At 33.7% G+C, this 19,791-nt stretch overlaps 4 protein-coding genes across 5 annotated transcripts in view; 2 read left to right on the top strand and 2 right to left on the bottom strand.

Moving 5' to 3' along the window:
* Nucleotides 1-917: 917 nt before the first annotated feature.
* Nucleotides 918-2,370, top strand: LOC124447840 (collagen triple helix repeat-containing protein 1-like). The gene is made up of 3 exons (XM_046998832.1): nt 918-1,051; nt 1,408-1,635; nt 1,742-2,370. The coding sequence occupies exons 1-3, from the start codon at nt 974-976 to the stop codon at nt 2,093-2,095; spliced, it is 660 nt and encodes a 219-aa protein (XP_046854788.1). The 5' UTR covers nt 918-973; the 3' UTR covers nt 2,096-2,370.
* Nucleotides 2,371-3,407: 1,037 nt separating this feature from the next.
* LOC124449268 (putative 3-phosphoinositide-dependent protein kinase 2) lies at nt 3,408-15,317 on the bottom strand. Its single transcript, XM_047000206.1, is given in 19 exon segments — nt 3,408-4,017; nt 4,088-4,142; nt 4,333-4,351; nt 4,354-4,429; nt 4,516-4,549; nt 4,599-4,655; nt 5,378-5,474; nt 5,595-5,760; nt 5,976-6,155; nt 6,980-7,076; nt 7,164-7,232; nt 7,552-7,627; nt 8,108-8,211; nt 9,002-9,093; nt 10,355-10,407; nt 10,782-10,919; nt 13,564-13,606; nt 14,525-14,641; nt 15,066-15,317. Coding segments are annotated over 19 exon segments (1,605 nt in total). The 5' UTR covers nt 15,078-15,317; the 3' UTR covers nt 3,408-3,897.
* Nucleotides 15,279-18,228, top strand: LOC124447838 (thymidine kinase, cytosolic-like). Of its 2 annotated transcripts, XM_046998830.1 has the most exons (7): nt 15,279-15,660; nt 15,813-15,844; nt 15,978-16,091; nt 16,735-16,828; nt 16,902-16,991; nt 17,406-17,525; nt 17,767-18,228. In XM_046998830.1, exons 1-7 carry the CDS (start codon nt 15,550-15,552, stop codon nt 17,878-17,880), a joined length of 675 nt encoding a protein of 224 aa, XP_046854786.1. In that variant the 5' UTR covers nt 15,279-15,549; the 3' UTR covers nt 17,881-18,228. The 2 variants fall into 2 exon arrangements, with proteins under 2 accessions (XP_046854786.1, XP_046854787.1); XM_046998831.1 differs by lacking the exon at nt 15,978-16,091.
* LOC124449267 (TATA-binding protein-associated factor 172-like) overlaps nt 18,212-19,791 on the bottom strand; it is a 41,824-nt gene continuing 40,244 nt past the window's right edge. The window contains 2 exon segments of the mRNA XM_047000204.1: nt 18,212-18,941; nt 19,416-19,637. Of these exon segments, the coding sequence (XP_046856160.1) occupies nt 18,686-18,941; nt 19,416-19,637 (478 nt within the window). The 3' untranslated portion in view covers nt 18,212-18,685.

Raw genomic sequence — 19,791 nt, 5'->3', positions numbered from 1 at the left:
TGACTAAATTTTATTATCTTTACAAAAGTTGTGAAATCAAGATAAGATCACAAAAAATAATAATCGAGAATAACAATGAATACATATAAATTTTCTCAGCATGAATAAAACTATTGCTGTTACGTGGCAAACATTAATCAGTTTACTGATGTATAAAAATCATTTATCCTGACCAATATCCTGACAACAGTTTTCATTAAAAGTTTAAATTACTTTATACAATAACAATGAAAGGCTAAGAAAACTATAACCAAGCCTTAAATGTCATAATTATTCTCAATTTTTTTACTTTATAGAATATTTTAGTTACCACCAACAACGTTGCAGTTTTGTGCATATCATTTGCAAAACAATAAGAAATAATTTTAAATAATTCATGATGCATGATGCAATATACTTTGCAATATTCTATATATTCTTCCACTGACGAAACTGAAAACGCTGTACTAAAGATCTTAATGAACCCACACAATTAGAAATTAGTATAAACTAGCAGTTATTATATTGATTCTAAAATATGATCTTACTGTCGGAGAAATTTGCAAATAATAAGTCAATGATACAAGATAACAATCTTCAATGACCTTGACACCATAATAACTGTCAATGTATGCAAAATGTTCTATCAGTACAATTTGGTGTATATCTATGTTGGCAAATATGTACTAATATGAATATTTAAGATAAAATGTATTTAGCATACTCCAGTAATGTACTTTCCTTTACATACTCGCTATTGCAAACATTGTTGCTGCCATTGACAACATGGAAAACTTTTAGTTACAGCAAATTACGTTTCTTTGCAAAAACAATGAGGAGTTGTAAATAAGCTTTTCGTGCTGAAGCGGAAGTGTATAGATTGCCATTGAAATAGCATATAATGCAAGGGCAAATTTTAATTCAGCATTCAGCATTCGACACCAACTACAAGTTAACAAACTTTAGGTTAAGGAAAAGTGGAAAATTGGCAAAAATGAATATACTTCTATGGATGGTATTAATTTTATTTGTATCAAATAGCGTTGCCACTCTTAAGAAGAGCAAAACAAAGGTTTGAATTAATAATTTATCAGTTAAGTTTATTATCTGTGTTGTTTTGCATTTAAGTCTACTTTGGAGGTGTATTTTCTTAAAACAGAGATTTTGAAGGCTTTGCAATATCATATTATTTTGGCACACGTAGTTAGTCAGATAGAAACGAATATGCTGATGTTTTGTTGCTTGCCAATATTGTAAATTTTTGTGCAACTAATTGACTTGCTGCATAGTGTTTTTTGTATTCTAATTGACGAGGTTTTCAACATTATTGTCATAAGAATTGTTGTGCAATGTAAATAAGAGTTCAAATGCGATTTAATAACGAAGAGGGCCAACAATCTTGACTGCACTTTCTTCGTCTTTATATAGGACCAATGTTCAACAAGATGTTCTGCAAATGGCATCCCAGGAATCCCTGGAATACCTGGTGCACCAGGATCGTCAGGACGAGACGGACTCAAAGGAGATGTAGGATCAAAAGGAGAAAAAGGTGAACCTGGTAAACCTGGCGTATCGGTAAATAATGAAATATTTAATCTGAACTGGAAACAATGTGCATGGAAAAGAGTTTACAGCAAAGATCATGGATTGATACAGGTCATATTAATTAATACTTTCAAATTTCTACAAGCAATAATGTCAAATATTGATAAGAAATAGAAATATCTTATAACTTCTTTCATAAACTATAATTTCATTTTAGAACTGTATTTTTACAAAAAAGTTCGAAAACACATCTCTTCAAGTTTTTTATGGAGGTAACTTACGTATCGCTTTTTGCAATACTTGTTGCAAACGTTGGTATTTTACGTTTAATGGAGTGGAATGTAAAAATCCTCTTCCTATTGATGGAGTTTTTTATATACACACTGTAAAACCAGAAAATATCCATCGGCATCGTCATATTGAAGGATACTGCAACAAAATCCATAAAGGAAAAGTACAAGTTGGTTTCTGGGTCGGCAATTGTGCTGGTTATGGTAACGCAGATGCGGACAGTGGATGGAATTCAGTTTCTCGTATTGTTATTAAAGAAGTTTCTCCTCCACAAGATTAATTCACTTTCAGAAAAAGCAGTGCTGAAATAATTCATGATAATTTATGATAATTTGTGTTCAATTTGATGACCTATGTAATTCAGACTTATGTAAATGTTATGTTAATTTATTAGTATGTGAAAATGTACGTCCATATATAGCAAATTTTGAACAAACATGATTTCTTGCATGAGCAGTTATAGCGATAACAGCGTTTATTACTGTCGTTATAATCCTTTTATATCAAGATTGCGTTACTGGTCTATTTAATCAATAAATTTTGTTTTTTTCTCAATAACTTTCTTATTTAACATACTCCTGAGCGTAATATAGCAAATTACTTTCAGGCATTACTCTCAATTACTCTCAATAAGCATTTTCTTCAATTAAAACACTATCGTGGCTGACAAAAATCAACAAACAGTTTTCATCATTCTAAATATACAAATAAAAATGTATTTTGCTACGTAATAATGAATCTTGCAGCATTTCATGTTGCCGTGTTTCACGCAAAGAAATCAGAGTTAAATTAAAAGAGGATTTGAAATTTTAAGAGTTTTTCTACTGGCAAGAAGACAAACCTATTCATTTTAAAAGACAACATTTTTGGCAAAAGCCATATGCTCACACATGTGGCAACATAACGGAAAATAACAGCTTACCAACTTCATAAGAGACTCGAAAAATTGAAGTCAAAAAAGTCAAAGCGTTTATTTTTAAAAATTTTCTTAGACAAATCTAATACATATTTTAGGATAAGCCGAAATTTAGCTAGCAGTCGAAAAATTCAGAAACAATGTTGCCTTCAAACTGCGAACAATTGTAAAAACGAATGACGCACAGAATTAACCTCATCTAAACTGTATACTACAGCAAAAACCAACATTAACATGTTTGCCAATATATGATGTCATTGCTAAAGTGAGATAGTTATTCTGACTGGTTTGATATTATGCTATTTAATATATAAATGTACATAGCTTTTAATATCTTAGATCATCTGTAATTTTGGTCTTGGAAAAAGTTGCACCATTTTCGAGATAAAACTTAAAGTTTTCATAAGGGCCAAATTTTTGAAGAGAAGGCCATATTTCCTAGAGAATTTGGTCCAGGCAGGGAAATTTTATTGTAGGGGAAGGGGGCAAATTCCCATTGACAACGGAAGAAATTGTAAACAAGGCTAATTTATTCTAGTGGACTGGCAAGAAACATGTTTTCATATTACGTTATCACAACGTAGAAAACCATTGACTAAACAAATGCTATTTAGGTACTTAAGAAACTCTTTAGTAAAGGAAAAAAATATAGAACATAAACGAAGTAACAACATAGTGGCGTTCTTTTAATTTTATTTACTATTGCGTAGGCATTTTATGAACGTAATTATTGTTGTAGAAAACACAATACGAATTAAAAGAAAATAAAACTAAATAAAGGATAGGAATAGCATACTATACAAACTGAAAATTATAAAATATACCGAACGACATAAGGTTTTCCTCATCTTACTTTACACAAGAGTGCACGTTTTTTTTTGTGCATTACTTCATGTAATCTTTGCCAAATTTCTAACTCGTCCATCTATCCACTCTATAAAGGGCAGCACTTTCCTAATATTTGTAGTCAAAAAATTAATATAATCTACATCCTACGTTATAAAAACTTCGAGTGAAGGTTCCTTCACAATATTTTTCAAACCAGATATTAGCTACTGTTTTCAAGTTTTTCAAGTGGTAGATAGAAAAGATGTAATTTTACCATTGATGAATTACTGATCACAGTTTATCAAAGATTTGAATTCATCGAGGTGTCCCTTGCGTCTTCATCTCTTATTTCCAACCTCATCGTGTTTTTTAAAGTACATTTGATGAACTTCGTTGATTTTATTAACCCAGCCATCTGCATTTCCCTCTGGATCTTCCAAATAATAAGTTCTGTTAGGCTATAAGGCAGAAAATATCCAATGTGAACAACAAAGAAGCGATTTTAAAGATGATAAATACTACACTCACTGTGTGCACAAAAAATATGCGAAAGTTCTTTGCCTCAACCTTTAAATCTTTCGTCCTAAATAAAACACAACAAAACACAAAAAATCGATTAAATATTGTGATCGTTTTAACATCAGATCCTTTGCCATGTAAACAGTTTCAACATCAGATAACTCTTAATGAAGGAAGGCACTATATATTATACCACATAAGGTCTCAATTTCAACTTTACACTTCTCCATATATTAACTAGAAAATCAACATACCATGGTATCTGGCCTTTAAAACCATTGCTTGTGGATCAACGTAGTACAAATGTGGTCCCTCAGTTAGTATCAATTGTCTTCTTCGAGCAAACAGTCCCTGAATGAAATAAATTCTTAAATGATATTTTCAGAAGGGATTGGCAGATGTTGCTAGAAGTTCATCAACAAATTATCGTTCTTTACCCTCCCACCCGCCCAAGCATCTCCGTGAAGGTACCTGAGTTTAAAATGTAGTAATGAATATGTTCCTTTCAAATTTTAATTACCTTTCTTTGTCAATAAGTCCAGTCTTAAGAATCAAATTATTCCCAACAAAACTTGCCCTGAAAGTTTTAGAAATTTAAACTGATTAATTCCATGTAAACAAAGTTGAATTCTTTTAGGGATAAATTTACTACAGAAAAAATATTCCAAAAGCCCAGCAATGTTCACGATTGTTTAAAGCATGACGTAACAAAACGGGCTAAGACTGGGCGAAGGCAGGGGATACCAAACCTGTGAGAGGTCCATATTTATAATAATGTAAAAGAAGAAACATTTGCACAGTAATCTGTATGAAAAATACGAAATTTGGAAGTAGCACTTGCAAAACTGGGGGGTTTAAATATTTTTACTACGGTTCCCAGATGTGGTGCTAAGCCTCTACTGACGGTAATTTAAAACCTAAATTAAGATGGATGGATCTCCTGTTTACAAAGTGTTGAGGTTTAACGAAGTAAAAGTTCGTCAGTAAGATCTTAATTATAATTACCAACAGGAGTATAATTCACTAATAGTTTACTATCTCATAAAAGCCCTTCAAAACGTTTACATCGTTAATTTTTGAACTTGCAACAAACTGAATTCAATTTTGCCACTACATCGTCTAATTTACCTGAAAAGTTATTAAAAAACATTGACTAACAACTTCATTTTACTTCAAATACTATTGTCTTTGATAGTTGCATGGAGCACAGAGACGAAAATAACAAAATCCGTCATTATCTCAACCCAGAAAATAGCCGTTACGCTATGATTGAACGGATATTGCACTTGGTTGACACACATTCTATAATGCTGGCTAACAATCAAAACATTCGCAAGTAATTCAATGCATGCAAGCCAATAGCCAATAAAAACATTTTCCAGTGTTTCAATGAAAGCTATAGCCAATGAAAACTTTCATACATAACTGCTTCAATGCGGAGCTAAATATCAAATCAAAACAATCGCAAATACAACAATGTGTTAGTTTTGTTCTCTAACACATAGCTAATTCCTACCATAAAGAGTCTTTCTCTTGGTTTTAGTTTTCAAGCGCTCTTGTTTAGGCAACATAAAGTCGCCATCACTAACCAAGTGAAGCTTTGTGGCTTCCTCTTCCACTATGCCAAGGTTTTCTAATATTCCAACATCAATATCACTATCCGTTGAAGTAAAAGAGTCGATCTAAATTAATTCAAAAAAAAAACAAATCATTTCCTATTTTTAAATTCAAACGTTGCAGTAAGTTTTGGTTAAGCATTTCATAAAGAAACAGAACTGTATGGACATCGCGTTGCAACGAAAACATTTGATCATTACAATGCATAACAATTGAATCCGATACCAACATTAAAATGACTTCAACGTATGATTATGACACATAAATGCCAACTGTGTACCTGGCTATCCCCCCAGAAACCTGGTTCATCAACGCTGGTTGCAGGCAGATAAGGGAGAAGACGAGGTGGTGTATCTTGGGGTAGACTCTCCCACTTGATTTCTTCATAAAACAAATGTTCTTTTAATGGTCCGTAGCATCCCATCTCATCACAACCAAGTCTTTGCGTTGGATCCAATATCTACGTCCATAATCATAAGTATACTTAATGTATTAAAAATGGAAGTGGGAATAAAGTTTACAAAGAGGCAATCCTAAGAGCGGGAGAGAGTAAAAAATACTTTTTAAAGACACAGAAGCTTTTCTTCATTTTCCCAACAACGCTAACTACAGCAACTAAATTCATAGCTGAATAATATAAACTAGAGTAACCGCTGCCACTATATATATTGCGGCGAGAAGAGGAATGCCTGCTAATTTGAACAATACAAAGATGATGCTGGTACGTAAATGTTTGTCATTGTTTGAAATATCGTCACTAGTAAAAAGTTACAGTTGAACATAGAAAAACATTGATTCAAAGATAACAAAATTCCATCCAGGCATATAGAATAAAACCACGCTTTTAATACGTTTAAAGTCACACCCTATGTCCTTTTTACCAAATGAAATTCAAATTGAAATCATTTTGGTAAATTAAATTTGCCAGTCGCATAGCAAATAATATCAAAAATTTAATTTGTCTGTGCATAGTATAAGAAAAGTACATGTCAATGCATTCTTAATGCATTAAAACATAATACTATTTTAATTGATCCAACTGTTTGTTTTTGCCTATATCGCCAGTAATTTCAGGTTGAACTTGCCTTAAAAGTTTCCCATAAATATTACGTTTTTGATCTTTTTAAGTGGGAATAAACCATCCAGTTTTAATGTAAAAGTCACTATACAGTAAACTATGCAGGCTCTCTTCGCTGAGTTTGTGCAACTGCATGGTTGACGATTGTAGCTACAACATAAATACACACAAAAATTCGTAATGAGAAAGTAAAGTTAATCACTTACCAAAAGTTGTTTAACGAGTGATTTTGGACATTCGGGAAAACCATTTGGAAATTCATACTCCAACTTTATAATCTTTTGGAATATCTGATATTCATTTCTGAAACACAACCGGAAGTAATTGGTGAATTAGAGAAGATTGAGAAACCGTACTATTTTATAACATCAAATCGGCGTAATTTTTTACCCTGCTCTAAACGGCGGTAATCCCGATAACAGTTGATATATGATACATCCAAGAGCCCAAAGATCCGAGCTTTTTAAGAAAAAACTCATTTTATTCATGTAAAATGTATATACGTACAATGAAAATAATAATGTAGCAAAAAACCAAAGTTAAAACAAACAATTTTTTTACTCGATTTTGCTTTGAGTTTTGATATCTATTTTTAAAGATCACATCAAAAGTATTCATGTCTCTTAGAAACAATGTGCAAAACTGTTGATGTTTTCTTAATCAAGAACATGACGACATATTGACTCTCGGGCTGGGTGAAACTGAAGGGGAGATTCTTTGCGTACTCGTAAGAATAAGCTACGGATAAAAAACATAGCAATACAGCAGTGCACTGTACCTTTTGCACGCTCTTTTATCAGTTAAAAGTTCCGGTGAAACATATTGAGCTGTCCCAACAAAAGAATTTCGTCCTTCTAAAGACAATCAAAAAAACCTGATCGCAGGTTTTTACTGACAAGAAATCACTTCCTAGAATTACACTTTCCGGCACACACATTGTGCTTATGAAATACGACTTAATATTCAATCCTAGTTGGGTGTTGTGCAAGTTTTTCGCACATATTTCAAAGACTTTTCCAACTTCGCAAAGCTTTGTATTCCTGCTAAGTATTTTTTACGTTTACAGCAACGTTCATTAAATTCCTTTTATCTGCATTTTGTACAAAATCAAATAAAAAAATGACAATGACCAACACAAACAACTACAGTTATTTGATCTTAAAACTAAACGAAAATTTCAAAAAATAACAAGGTAATTTTTTGTAATGAGAGAGATAACAACAAGAAAGATCGCCTTTCTAAAACTAGGAACATAAGATTTTCAAACTGTGAAAACCACTTCACACTTTACGTTTCTCTGTAGTTCGCCTGCACGCAGGCTATTGTCTACCAACCTTTTCCGGTTTGATCTGGTTTGTCGAGAATCTTCGCGGTTCCAAAGTCTGTGATTTTGATATGCATGTCATCACTGAGCAAAATGTTTTCTGGTTTCAGGTCTCTGAGAAGAAAACAACAAACCCTGAAATTAGAACTAAAGTTTGCCAATTTAAAAATGCTGGCAAATCACATAGCTATCAGGATTCCTGCTTTGAATATCGTATTTGCCTTATATTGCCAATAATTGACACTTGGCATTTCTATAGCCAACTCATCTAAATTAAGAAACACTAAAAACTGTTGTAAATGTGTGTTGAATCATCCACCAAATTTGCAAAAATGCATAGCGTTATCCAGCTCAACGTAAATTTAAGTTTTTTTCCTCTTTATTTTTTTGTATAAAAATTTTATGGAGAATGTGAACAAATACAATGCTATTACGATCACCATAAAATGATATAAATAGAAATCTCATACGATGGAGGTACGAAGGAGATTTCTAAAATTAAAACTGCCCATGTGAGGCTCCTCATCAACTCAACATATGACAACACTGTGAAAATAATTACAAATAATTTATATAAGTTTAACGCACAACAAACGCCATAAATTACAGAAACAGGCACATAGCAATGATTTCGATGAGAATGACATATATGTGATATTTATTGACCACGTACAGGAGGAATCAAAATCTCGTCCCAGGCTCCTTGCTTTGCAAAAATGGAGTATAAAAAATTTGAATACTATCCGCGAAGATGATCTTGTAATGCAAAGCTTCAGTATCAAAGCTACGAAGTTTTTGGTCGTTATTTATCATAGCAAATACGCTTTTTGAGGCAATTTAGATTTTTTACAAAGGCGAAGTCTCTGTTCAAAATTTCAAACAAAACATGATCAATTATAAATACCTGTGTATAATTCCTAGTGAGTGCAGATACTCCAAAGCAGAAATAATTTCAGCAGAATAAAACTGTGTACATTTCAAATCAAAAGAGCCAAGCTGTATAAAGAAGGAATAAAAGAATATCTGGTAAATAGAAAATGTTCATTTATCACAACTTGCATTTAACGTCAGAAAAGAAATGTTAACTGAAAATTCTGTCGTTTTAATCTTCTATTATGAAAAACGTGGAAAGCAAAAAGCCAGCGTTTTGCACGAGGAATGCATTTTACATCAGTAAAGCTTGCGCAAAAAAAACATCTTTTTTCTAATGTACTTGAACTGCAATTAAACAAATTTTATTAAAATGGAAATAAAAATTTAACTTTTGCTGGTTGGACAACCAATGCTTTCATGTTTTGTCCTTCATTGCATATTTGTAATTTATTTAAGTAGTTAAAGAAAGAATTAATATAATTTATGGTAAAAACTATAAGTAACTAATCCAAGGGATGTGCTGCCCCAGTCCTCTAGTCAGCAAAATGGGATATGCTGCCCCAGTCCCCTTGTCAGCAAAATGAGATATGCTGCCTCAGTCCTTTTGTAAACAAAATGAGATGTGCTGCTCCAGCCTCCTTGTCAGCAAAATGAAAAGTTCTGGTCCAGCCCCCTTGTTACAATAAGTGTGCCACGCTGGTGCGTGATAGTATTAAGATATTGTGAACGGACAGTGACTTCATCATAAAACAGAACAAAAACTGAAGTGTTTCACTCCTAATAAGATCGTTGAAAAAATATCTCAATTCTGATTGGTTAAGACCAGTGCATCTTTTCCTAAACACGAGTGCAAAAAAACGAAACACCAGTGCAAAAATTACAATGGCTGGCGTAAGTTTTAAGTAAATTTTCTTTGGCGACGGAGTCAACGATTCATCGTTTGCAACAAGTTTCTGATAAAAAATACGAACACTGCTAAAGGTAGATATCTTGTTCTAGCTGCAAGTGTAGAAACTATGGTGTTATGAAAACATTAACTGAAGGAATTGAAAATACAAGCAGGTCGATAGTACAACTTGCCCGTTGAAATGTACGTACGCTGAGTTAAAAATCAACAGAATTGAGAATTTTTTTCATGTATATTATTAACAAGAAGCAGCATGATTTCTCGAGCAGTTTTGAAAACATGCACTCGTGAGTTTTCTAAAGACTTCAAATTGCACACGTCCTTTGAAAAATTCACTCGTGTATGTTTTTCCCAAATTGCACTCGAAACCATGCTATTACATGTACAAAATGACAGTAAACAAAAACAATTTCGTACCAGAGCAAAGCTTCGAAATAAAGGCCTCAATTTGAAAAGAAAAATTGCAGAATTGTTTACCTTGTTTATATATGGAAGCAACTCTCCTTTCTTAGCCAAACTTAAACCAAAATCTGTAATTTGTAGCGAATGAAGGGAATACAAAAATACTCTAACATTGAATCTTGAGCAGCAGCTATAAGTAGCCATTCCAGTCTAATGTTGTTTTTTTTTGTCAGGTATGGTCTTATGTTGAAACCTGAGTTTTTATGTACTTTAGTCTAGTTTCTTAATGAAGAGTGACGTGGTGTTAAAATTTAGTCGTTATATACTCCAGTCTAATGTCTTCATTAGAAGTAATCTGATGTAGAAACTTTAGTGCTTATATTATATATAATCCAGTTTAGTGTCTTCATTAGAAATGATGTGATGTATATATAAACACCAGAATCTAGTCAGAAATTCTATTAGTAAATCAAAGAAAAACTATTGTGATGAAAAAGGATACAAAGACGTTCCTTGTCTTGAAAAGTGAAAAACAACTGCACAAAAAAAGGATGAGACAGACGGCTCAAGACATCCTTCTCTCGTAGCACATAGGGAGATTTCTTCTCTTTTATGATATGACGTTTCTCAAGAATTTTAACTAAAAAAAAACAGTTGACATCAACAAAAAAGAGATCTGAAGGTAGTAGTTGTGTCCTATAAGTGTGTATAGTTTTATCACTTTAGTGACGAGAATTGTGCCTCCAAATTCGTCGTCCTCGACAAGTTACAATCAATCAAAGTAAACCAAATAACATCAAGCAACAATAAGGTTTACAAAGATATATTAACTAGCAAAACTTTTTAAATAATAAGTACGTTCGTTACTGTATTGTACAATGGACTCCGTCTTGGTCACATACGTCTTACAACTGACTCGCTTCTTCCACTCTCTATCCTCACTATCACTCCCTAGTTTTGACGTCATTACTGATATTTCGTGCATGCAACTAACTAATGATGAGTGATGCCCTTATCAGTTTCCGACAATAGTTCTACAATTATCACTAAAGTAATTCTGCAGTTGTCACAAGGCCAAAGTCAGTGATATAAACCAACACAATACAGGGTTCAAAAACGACCGATCAACGGACAATGACCGGCATAAAAATGCTGACTGACCACATTTTTACGTCTTTGCCAAAAGTATTATAGTCATGCGATACATGACAACATATTGAGAGATTAAAACGTCAAACACGAGAATTTGTCTTCCCAAAAAATTATCATTTTGCGTTCTTTAGTGCAATTTATGCATGAATTGAATGGCGTGAACCTAGGAGTATTGTTACATGTATGTTTTTAGATGGTAGTTCTGACAGAGACAGTGGGACTGTTGGTGTAGGTGTAGGTGTAGACTGACGTTTCGACAACGTCAGCAGTAGTTATTTTGTAGTGTTAAGCGAGGACTACAAGTACAAATACAAGTAAAGTAAAGTTGTCGTTTTACTCTGAAGATGACTACTTCCATATTGGTAAAAAATCATCAACAACAACACTAATAGTACCACTACTAGTGCATGGTCCTCATGACACCACTTCACCATGGTTACCCAGCAACTCATTTTTATTGGTGGTTATTGAGAGAAAGTCGTTGGTTCGTGCAACGATATTTAGATATAATAATGATAATCAGTTTTTCAGGTGAATCATTGGAAAGAAGACATTTTCGCAAATTCTATTTTGCTTTGGAATCGAAGCTGTTTTATACTTGTCACTATACATGGTGTCTTAAAAAACGTGATCCAACTTCAACACGCTGCTGCTGTGTGCAAGTTACTGAACATGCTACCATATAGTTTTGAATTATTATGAAAGATTGTAGTTCTAGTTATAGAATGTCATGTTGCTAGATACAACTGGAAGGAAAATGAGCAAATGAAAGCGCGTTAAAAAATATATGTCAAAATTGCATGCTCTAACATATGAGATTAAGGCTAAATATTTTGAAAATCAACGTTGTTTACTTCAGAGCCCTGTATTTGTAAGAGTTGGGAAACGTATTGTTCTCTAAACTTTGCATTATGATCAAGGTGATTCAGTGATTGGGTACATATGGTCATGTGGGGAAGTAGCGGCCATTTTTGTTCCAAAAGCGCAAATTATAACCATTTTTTACATAGGAGATAAACTATAAAAAAATGTTAAGAGCGATTTTATGTTGCGTTATAATAATGCCGATGACAGCGATGAAGAATAGAAACTCAAACGTACCCGATCCCTTGTGGAAAAAACAGTAGTAAAGGCGTATGAATTACATTCACTGCATTAAATAAATGCTTTTCTATTATTATGACATCTATAAACAACTGAATCCTAAAGGTAGGGATTGCTGTCTATTCATGAAAAAAAAAGACAACAAAAATTTCTCTTTGCGCCACTTAATGCTCCATATTTGCTGACTTTTGGAACAAGAATGGCGAACGCTAAGCAATTTTACTTCCAGTGTCCCACTCTCCTAATACACGACTCTGGTTTAGTTCCTCCGGAGCCTTACATCTTAATTATGTATGGTATTTTTATGCAGTTTGCCTTAACATTGTTTTTTCGAATTTGGTCATTATGAAAAAGTAAACAAGGTTTTTGAGACGGCATGCTGTTTACAAACAACGCCGAGTGAACGCTGTAAATGTTTTCTTGCACAGACATAAAAACCATTTAGGAACCTGAGTAAAATTTTGACTAATTCTATCTAAATATGTTTTGACTCTTTACGTCTCAACTTTTTTCGTCCTTTGAGTTTTGGATGGTTTTCTTGATGTTGCAATAGGGCAAGGCCGGGAGACAAAGGGTCATTAAAAAAATACTAGCTGCTAGCCGCATCTGTAGTGGATAGCAACCCTCTCCAGGGAAGTGATTCGCATAACTTGAAGCTCGTCGGCCACGGGCAGCAAATTTTTGGAAGCTTTTTGACGGGCGTGCGCTGTACGCATGATATTGTGTTTAGATATAATGACTCTTTACGTTCCTAGTTTACGTTAAAGTTTGTTTTGACACCATTGTTATTAATTAGTTTTTCTTTTGTCTCACTCAACACAGCGATGAAAGAATGTAATTTCGACTAAATATTTTTAACGTGCTCGCATTCGCTTATTTTAGTTCCATATGCTACGAACATATGTTCGTTCATTTATTTAGGGATTTCTGCATACCAGGTGCATAAAGTTGAATTACTTTTTTTTTGAGACAGCCTTTGGTTCTACAGTTATTACTAAAGTTTAACAGTCATTGCTACTTTTACATACTTGCATATTCCTTGCCTGTGTTGATCTCCTTTGCATACTGGACCTACATCAATAATTTATTATTTGAAAAAAATCATATTTGCTGCATCAATTAGGGACATAAAAAGGGAAGCCTTATGGTCGAGAAGAAAACCAATGCATAATTTATACTAATCTAAGTGTAGACTTGCACAAAAGTTTCAATTTCACTGTTGAGTCATGGAAAATTAAAATTCCATGGTTGAGATATTGAAAAAATGCAAAAGGAATGAGTGGTTGGAGAAAGAAAAGTTGTAAAAAGATTTAAAAATTTGATCCAAAATAGTCATATTTATCATAAGCACTATTGACATTTCATGCCATTATGTCTTCCGAATACATAAATGAAAACTTATCATAAATTATTAAAAGTTATAAAAGTTATCATAACACATCATCAGTTTATACAAGTTATCATAAGTTTTTGAGAGTTTTCATGAGATCTTACATTACTTGTCTTATTTTAATTCTCCTCGTTTAGATAGCTCAGGTAAATAAAAATTCTTCAATTTTTAGACACATTTTGAAAAACTTATGCCACTATACTGCAAGTAATCTAAAACCCACAAGATAACAAGGTAATCACAAGGAATTATACATTGATTATACATAAGTAGATCACTAAGAAGTGTATTGGAAGAGAGGCTTAAGGGACTCAACCTTCCTTGTTAAAATTTGGCAGTCTTGTATTGGTAGTGGTAATATATATAACAGAGCAAGCATTAGAGGTACCTATATACCTATCAGAGAGTCTTTTTTGCTAAAATTGTGGCAGCACATCTCTAAGATCCATCAATGAGTACTAAGGACAGATTAGTTCAGTAAAAAAAATGTCTGCAAGTAGAAGTATTGTCATTTACATACCTACAATGTCTTAGTGATGTATGCTTATAATTTATATAATTTATCATAAGGTATCATGGAGTTTATCAACAAAACTTACAGTCGAATATGATCCTTCACCAAGTATTTTGCCAAAACTGAAATCCTGTGGCTGTTTCTTTTTCTTGGGGCTGGTGATTGCAATGGCGGATTCTGACTTTCTGATCGAAGTTTCAGTCTGTAATTAACAATGTTAAATAACAAATAGAAATTGAGAAAAGCATCAGTCTAAATGTATACAGTACATAAAAGCATGAAAACAGTCCTTTTAGAGGTCTCAAGACTCATTGCTTGATACACCTGTAGTAGTTTCTACAGACAGATTTCACCCAGCACAGGTATTGGTAACTAAACTGGGTTTGAAAGTCAATGATTATCAACTTACAAACGAACAAAAATTTAATTTTAAATTCATAATGTCCATTTGCATTTTGCTTCGTGTAAAAATCTCAATGCCAAAGGCAAGAACAAAGGCAAGAACAACAAACTTGGGCAAACCTCAAAGACAACAAACACTACTCAATCGATCAGTTGAAGTTAACAATCTTTTATCAAGAAAATTGCTCTTAGAACACTTCAAAACACAATAAATCAGATAAAACCTTGTCTCCCATGCCGATGATCTTTCAAGTTCTCCGCATGCTTCATACAAGACGGAAAAAAACCATTCCTCCTCGTGGAGCCTTTTTGTATTGGCACTTTCGACAACCATCTTAAGTTTGAGCCCGCCATATAAAGAAAATGTCAGCGTTTGAAGACTCGCAAAACAGTTTTGTATCGCGGAATAGTGCGCTTTCTAAACCGCAATGACACACAACATGTAACGTAAAATAGAAACTCAGAAAACGAACTGTCATCTTTGGTTTACTTCTTTTAGGTTTCACTTACACTGACTTACGTAAGCTCCGCGTATTCGATTTTACTTTTTGGCTAATTGCTAATATGTAATGACATATTCATGACTTCGTGTGTACAATCACGAACGCTCGGTCGCTCACGAATTAATCAAATTAAAATAACGTAAAGTGCGCGCAGAAGCAACAGCGCGCTTAGTTTGAAAGCATTTCATAAAAAAGACAAAGATAAATGGTTGGTGACTTTATTACTGTCTTTACTCACTTAAATACAACGCAAATGGCTTGCGTCACTGTTCCTGGTCTTCTTCATCATGCTTCCCAATGTAAAGGACAAATTCAGGTTAGCTTTAGATATTAGAATAAATTTTCTCACTTTGCTGGCATAGGAAGTTTCAAGTTTGGTTCCTAAATTATCAGTATGAATTCTATGAAATACCAAAAACAAACTTTCAAATATGGAAGATTAACAGCGATTGTTTCCCTTTTGTACAGGTCATATTTGGACCCATGTTTAGTGGTAAAACGTAAGTTTGAGTGTATTGGGGTCCTTTCATTTTTTTCATGGGTTTTATTGTTACTTGTGAAATGACATTCCATGTTTGATCTTTCTACAAGATTTTCTATCCGTGTTAAAGTAGAACTATTGGTGTTCTTTAGAACAGAATTGATGAGACGAGTGAAGCGCTATCAATTTGCCAATCATTCATGTCTGTTAATTAAATATGAGCAAGATGATCGTTATGATGAGAGAAAAGTTTCAACACATGATAAGTTTGTAATATGTGTCATATTATATCAAATTTGTATCACCTTCACTATTGGTTCCCCTACAGGTGGATATGTTGTATTACGTATATGTAGAGTGCTAAAATGAGATCAATTGTTAAAAAGGGATAACACAAGATTTAACTTTCCTTCAAGCATTATGAGCAAGAATTAATAAATCATTGTGGCCTGTTATTGTAATTTTGCACTCCACCTCCACATCTCAAAATTGTGCATTTCGATGTGTGTTGTCATTCCATGTTAAGCTTGTATTTATTTATGGAGCATCTTATTGCATGATAGACACACATTGCAAGGACTTAAGGAGAATTTCAGGCAGGGGGGTGGGGACAATGCTTTTCTGCTTAACATATTGTTCTATCCACTAGATCTCAAAAGATATTATTGATAAACATTATTCTTGTAATGTGCTGTCCTCTTTTTTTGTCATTCAAATTCCTTTGCACTTTTTTGCAGCTCAAAGAATTAAACAGTTTTCACAACTTAACTTCTGGAATGAAATGTTTTTTTTTGTTATTAAAGGCAGTTACTTTCACTAATTGGAGATTGTCAATATCATAAATTTTAAATTTGGGAGCCTTTGTCCAAAATAACCTCTCTTCTAACCTATGTAACCTCTCCTTCATAGACAGAGAATGGGTGCAGTTCCATGTCATCAATTGTTCAAAGTCAAAGGTCAAGCTATGAAGTATAATGTCATTGGTATTGATGAAGGACAGTTTGTATGTTGCTTCCTTTCTGATGTATTTTTATGAATGTACCAAACACCAAACCTGTGCCAATTTATTGTTTAAGTTTCCTGATATTGCTGAATTTTGTGAAGAGCTTGCTAATAAAGGAAAAACTGTTATTGTCGCAGCTTTGGATGGCACCTTTCAAAGACAGGTACATATAAATAATGTAGCTATATTGCTATACTTTTATGGATAATGGTTGGTATTGGCACATCATGTTCTTTTTTTACTTCCTATGGTATGTATGGTTTATCCTCACAATGACATCAAGCACATTAATTTCTTATGTACCATCTTCATTATGACAGAAGTATAAGGAGATCAAGTACATTGATTTCTTATGTACCATCCTCACTATCACATAAGTATAAGGAGATCAAGTACATTGATTTCTTATGTACCATCCTCACTATAAGATAAGTATAATAAGATCAAGTACATTGATTTCTTTTGTATCATTCTCACTATCACATAAATACAAGGAGATCAAGTACATTGATTTTTTATGTACCATACACAAAAATGTATGTCTATAAACGCAATGATTAAATAAGCTGTTTTCCAGGCATTTGGCAATGTTCTATCACTCGTTCCACTTGCTGAAAGCGTTGTTAAGTTGAATGCTGTGTGTATGAACTGTTTTAAGGATGCTGCATTTTCTATGAGATTGGGGAGTGAAACACAGGTGATGAGAATACAACATCACTAAACATATAGAGAAGTATTTAAGAATTCCTGCTCAGTGACATAGCCAGTTGGCATGGTCTTGTCATGTAAATTTTACAACGTTATAATTATTCATTACTTCGGAATTCTATTTTTTTCGTAGTGAGTGAACAGGAAAAATTAACATAGCAGGATTTACCTAAGCAGACTGGCTGTGCCGTACACGTGTTGCTCCTACTAAACTTTCTCTGTTTCAACAGGTTAAATTAATAGGAGGAGCAGAAAGATACTGGTCTGTTTGCAGAGAATGTTTTCATCTGCCAAAGTACTACGATATTGTTATGAAATTGCAAAACACTCATGATCAAAACTGACAAATACAACACTTATGGCTTTTCCACAAAAGGACATTGGATCATGCGCTCGTGAAATGCACGAAGATAGCAATCCACATTGCCGTATTCCTTGTTCCCGATTATCATTAATCGCGTTTCCTTTCTCGCGTAATAGAGTGAATAGAATCATAGAATGACAGTGAAAACTTAATGCTTTTTTAGCAAACTTTCTTACGTATCTAATCAGCTTCACGTCAGGTAACCCATTTCCCTTAGTTAGAATTTTAATTCAAGGTTCTATAATTTAGATATTTGCTTCAAGATATTAATTAGCCCGACAAGCGTTGCGAAATGCCTAAAATATTACGCATTTTACACAATTTCAAATTGAGTTTAATCTTCATTGAATGAAACGACTCCTGAATATGTACTAAATTACTATACGTACGGCGCTCGAGCAAAAATCACAGTGTATCCATCAATGTCACTACAACCCCTGTTTCAACCTACGTAACAAGTCCAAATTACACAAAACTGCTTTCTTTCCATTAGCTACGTTTTGACGCAAAAGTTTTTAAGCAGGTCTTCTTGTTGGGACAAATAAGTTACACAAAGTAGATTACCACAAGGACTTATTCATAAGTCATTATTTGAATCCACAATCCTTAACTTGGGGTGAGAGTTGTTTCAGTGTTTCACTCATTCACCATATACGCTACACGAAACCTCGCCGTACCCAGGCCACGCAAATGTTTAAAGACCACGTAATTTTGTCCATACACGTGACTTAATAACGTGTACAATTATGACATAACTATGATAAGCAACATAATTATGATTTTCGTCATGACGCTAGTTTATTCATAAAAGTGTTGAGATCATATTCTTGTTCGTACTGTCCTTCGTCCCACAGTTCGCCTAAATTCTCCAGAATCTCGGACATCGATGTTTTTGCTGATGATTTACTAGCAGTTGACTTTTTCTCTTTCTTATTATCGACTGTGAACAAGTCTAACATATTTGACGTATCCATGGCGGCAAAACTTGAGTTTTCCTGGGTGATGACCGTATTCGCGATGTTCAGTTTGAATTTTTGAAGTCTTTTGCAAAAAGAGAAAAGAAAATCATTACGACAGAAAGCATTCGTTCTATAGGCCCTAGGTAGAGAAACTGTTTTTTTTAACTTATCAAGTAAATTGCATTTTGGATTGAACAGTCCGGAGTTGTTCTTCCCAAAGATCTAAAGATTGCGACATTCATAAGCAAACTAGAAGTACTTCATGTAGAAATCTTATAAAAACACATAAGTCCACCAGTGCACTAATACTGCAATTTTACTACAAATAATGCATTCAAGATCATCTTCATTTCTTGTTGTCAAAGGTATTATCACACAAAGAAGCCTTAAATCATAAACTACACTAATTTCATACCAACAATATCTCTATTTCCTGTTACCAAAGGCACCTGCTCACACAACCTTTAAAACATTCTATACTACACTAACTTTAAACTAGCTCTGCTGTTCTACATTTAAACAAATCATTCGTGATCATTTCAACGGAGAACATTACCCCATTATCTTTTCCTCGAGGGTTCCACGCGTGATTAGTCTGTAGACGTTGACTACTTTCTTCTGTCCAATACGATGGGCTCGGTCCATGGCCTGCGCGTCCTTCATTGGATTCCAGTCGTGCTCAACAAATATCACAGTGTCTGCTCCAGTGAGATTAAGACCCAGACCTCCGACGTGCGTCGTCAAAAGTAAGACATCGATTGAAGGATCATCGTTAAATCTGAAATGTCGAACACATGTCACAAATTTGTAAATTGAAAACGTTGTTTAGAGATGTATTTTGTATAGAGATGTGCGTTGTCTGGATGTTCGTTGCTTATAAATGTTGTGTAGATGTTTGATTTATGCTGTGTATTAAGAGATGTTTGTTGTTT

The sequence above is a fragment of the Xenia sp. Carnegie-2017 genome, unplaced genomic scaffold (assembly GCF_021976095.1).
Source record: "Xenia sp. Carnegie-2017 unplaced genomic scaffold, XeniaSp_v1 HiC_scaffold_23, whole genome shotgun sequence".
Lineage (NCBI taxonomy): Eukaryota > Metazoa > Cnidaria > Anthozoa > Malacalcyonacea > Xeniidae > Xenia > Xenia sp. Carnegie-2017.
The sequence above is the reverse complement of the archived record's forward strand: the minus strand, read 5'-3'. Positions and strand labels throughout refer to the sequence as shown.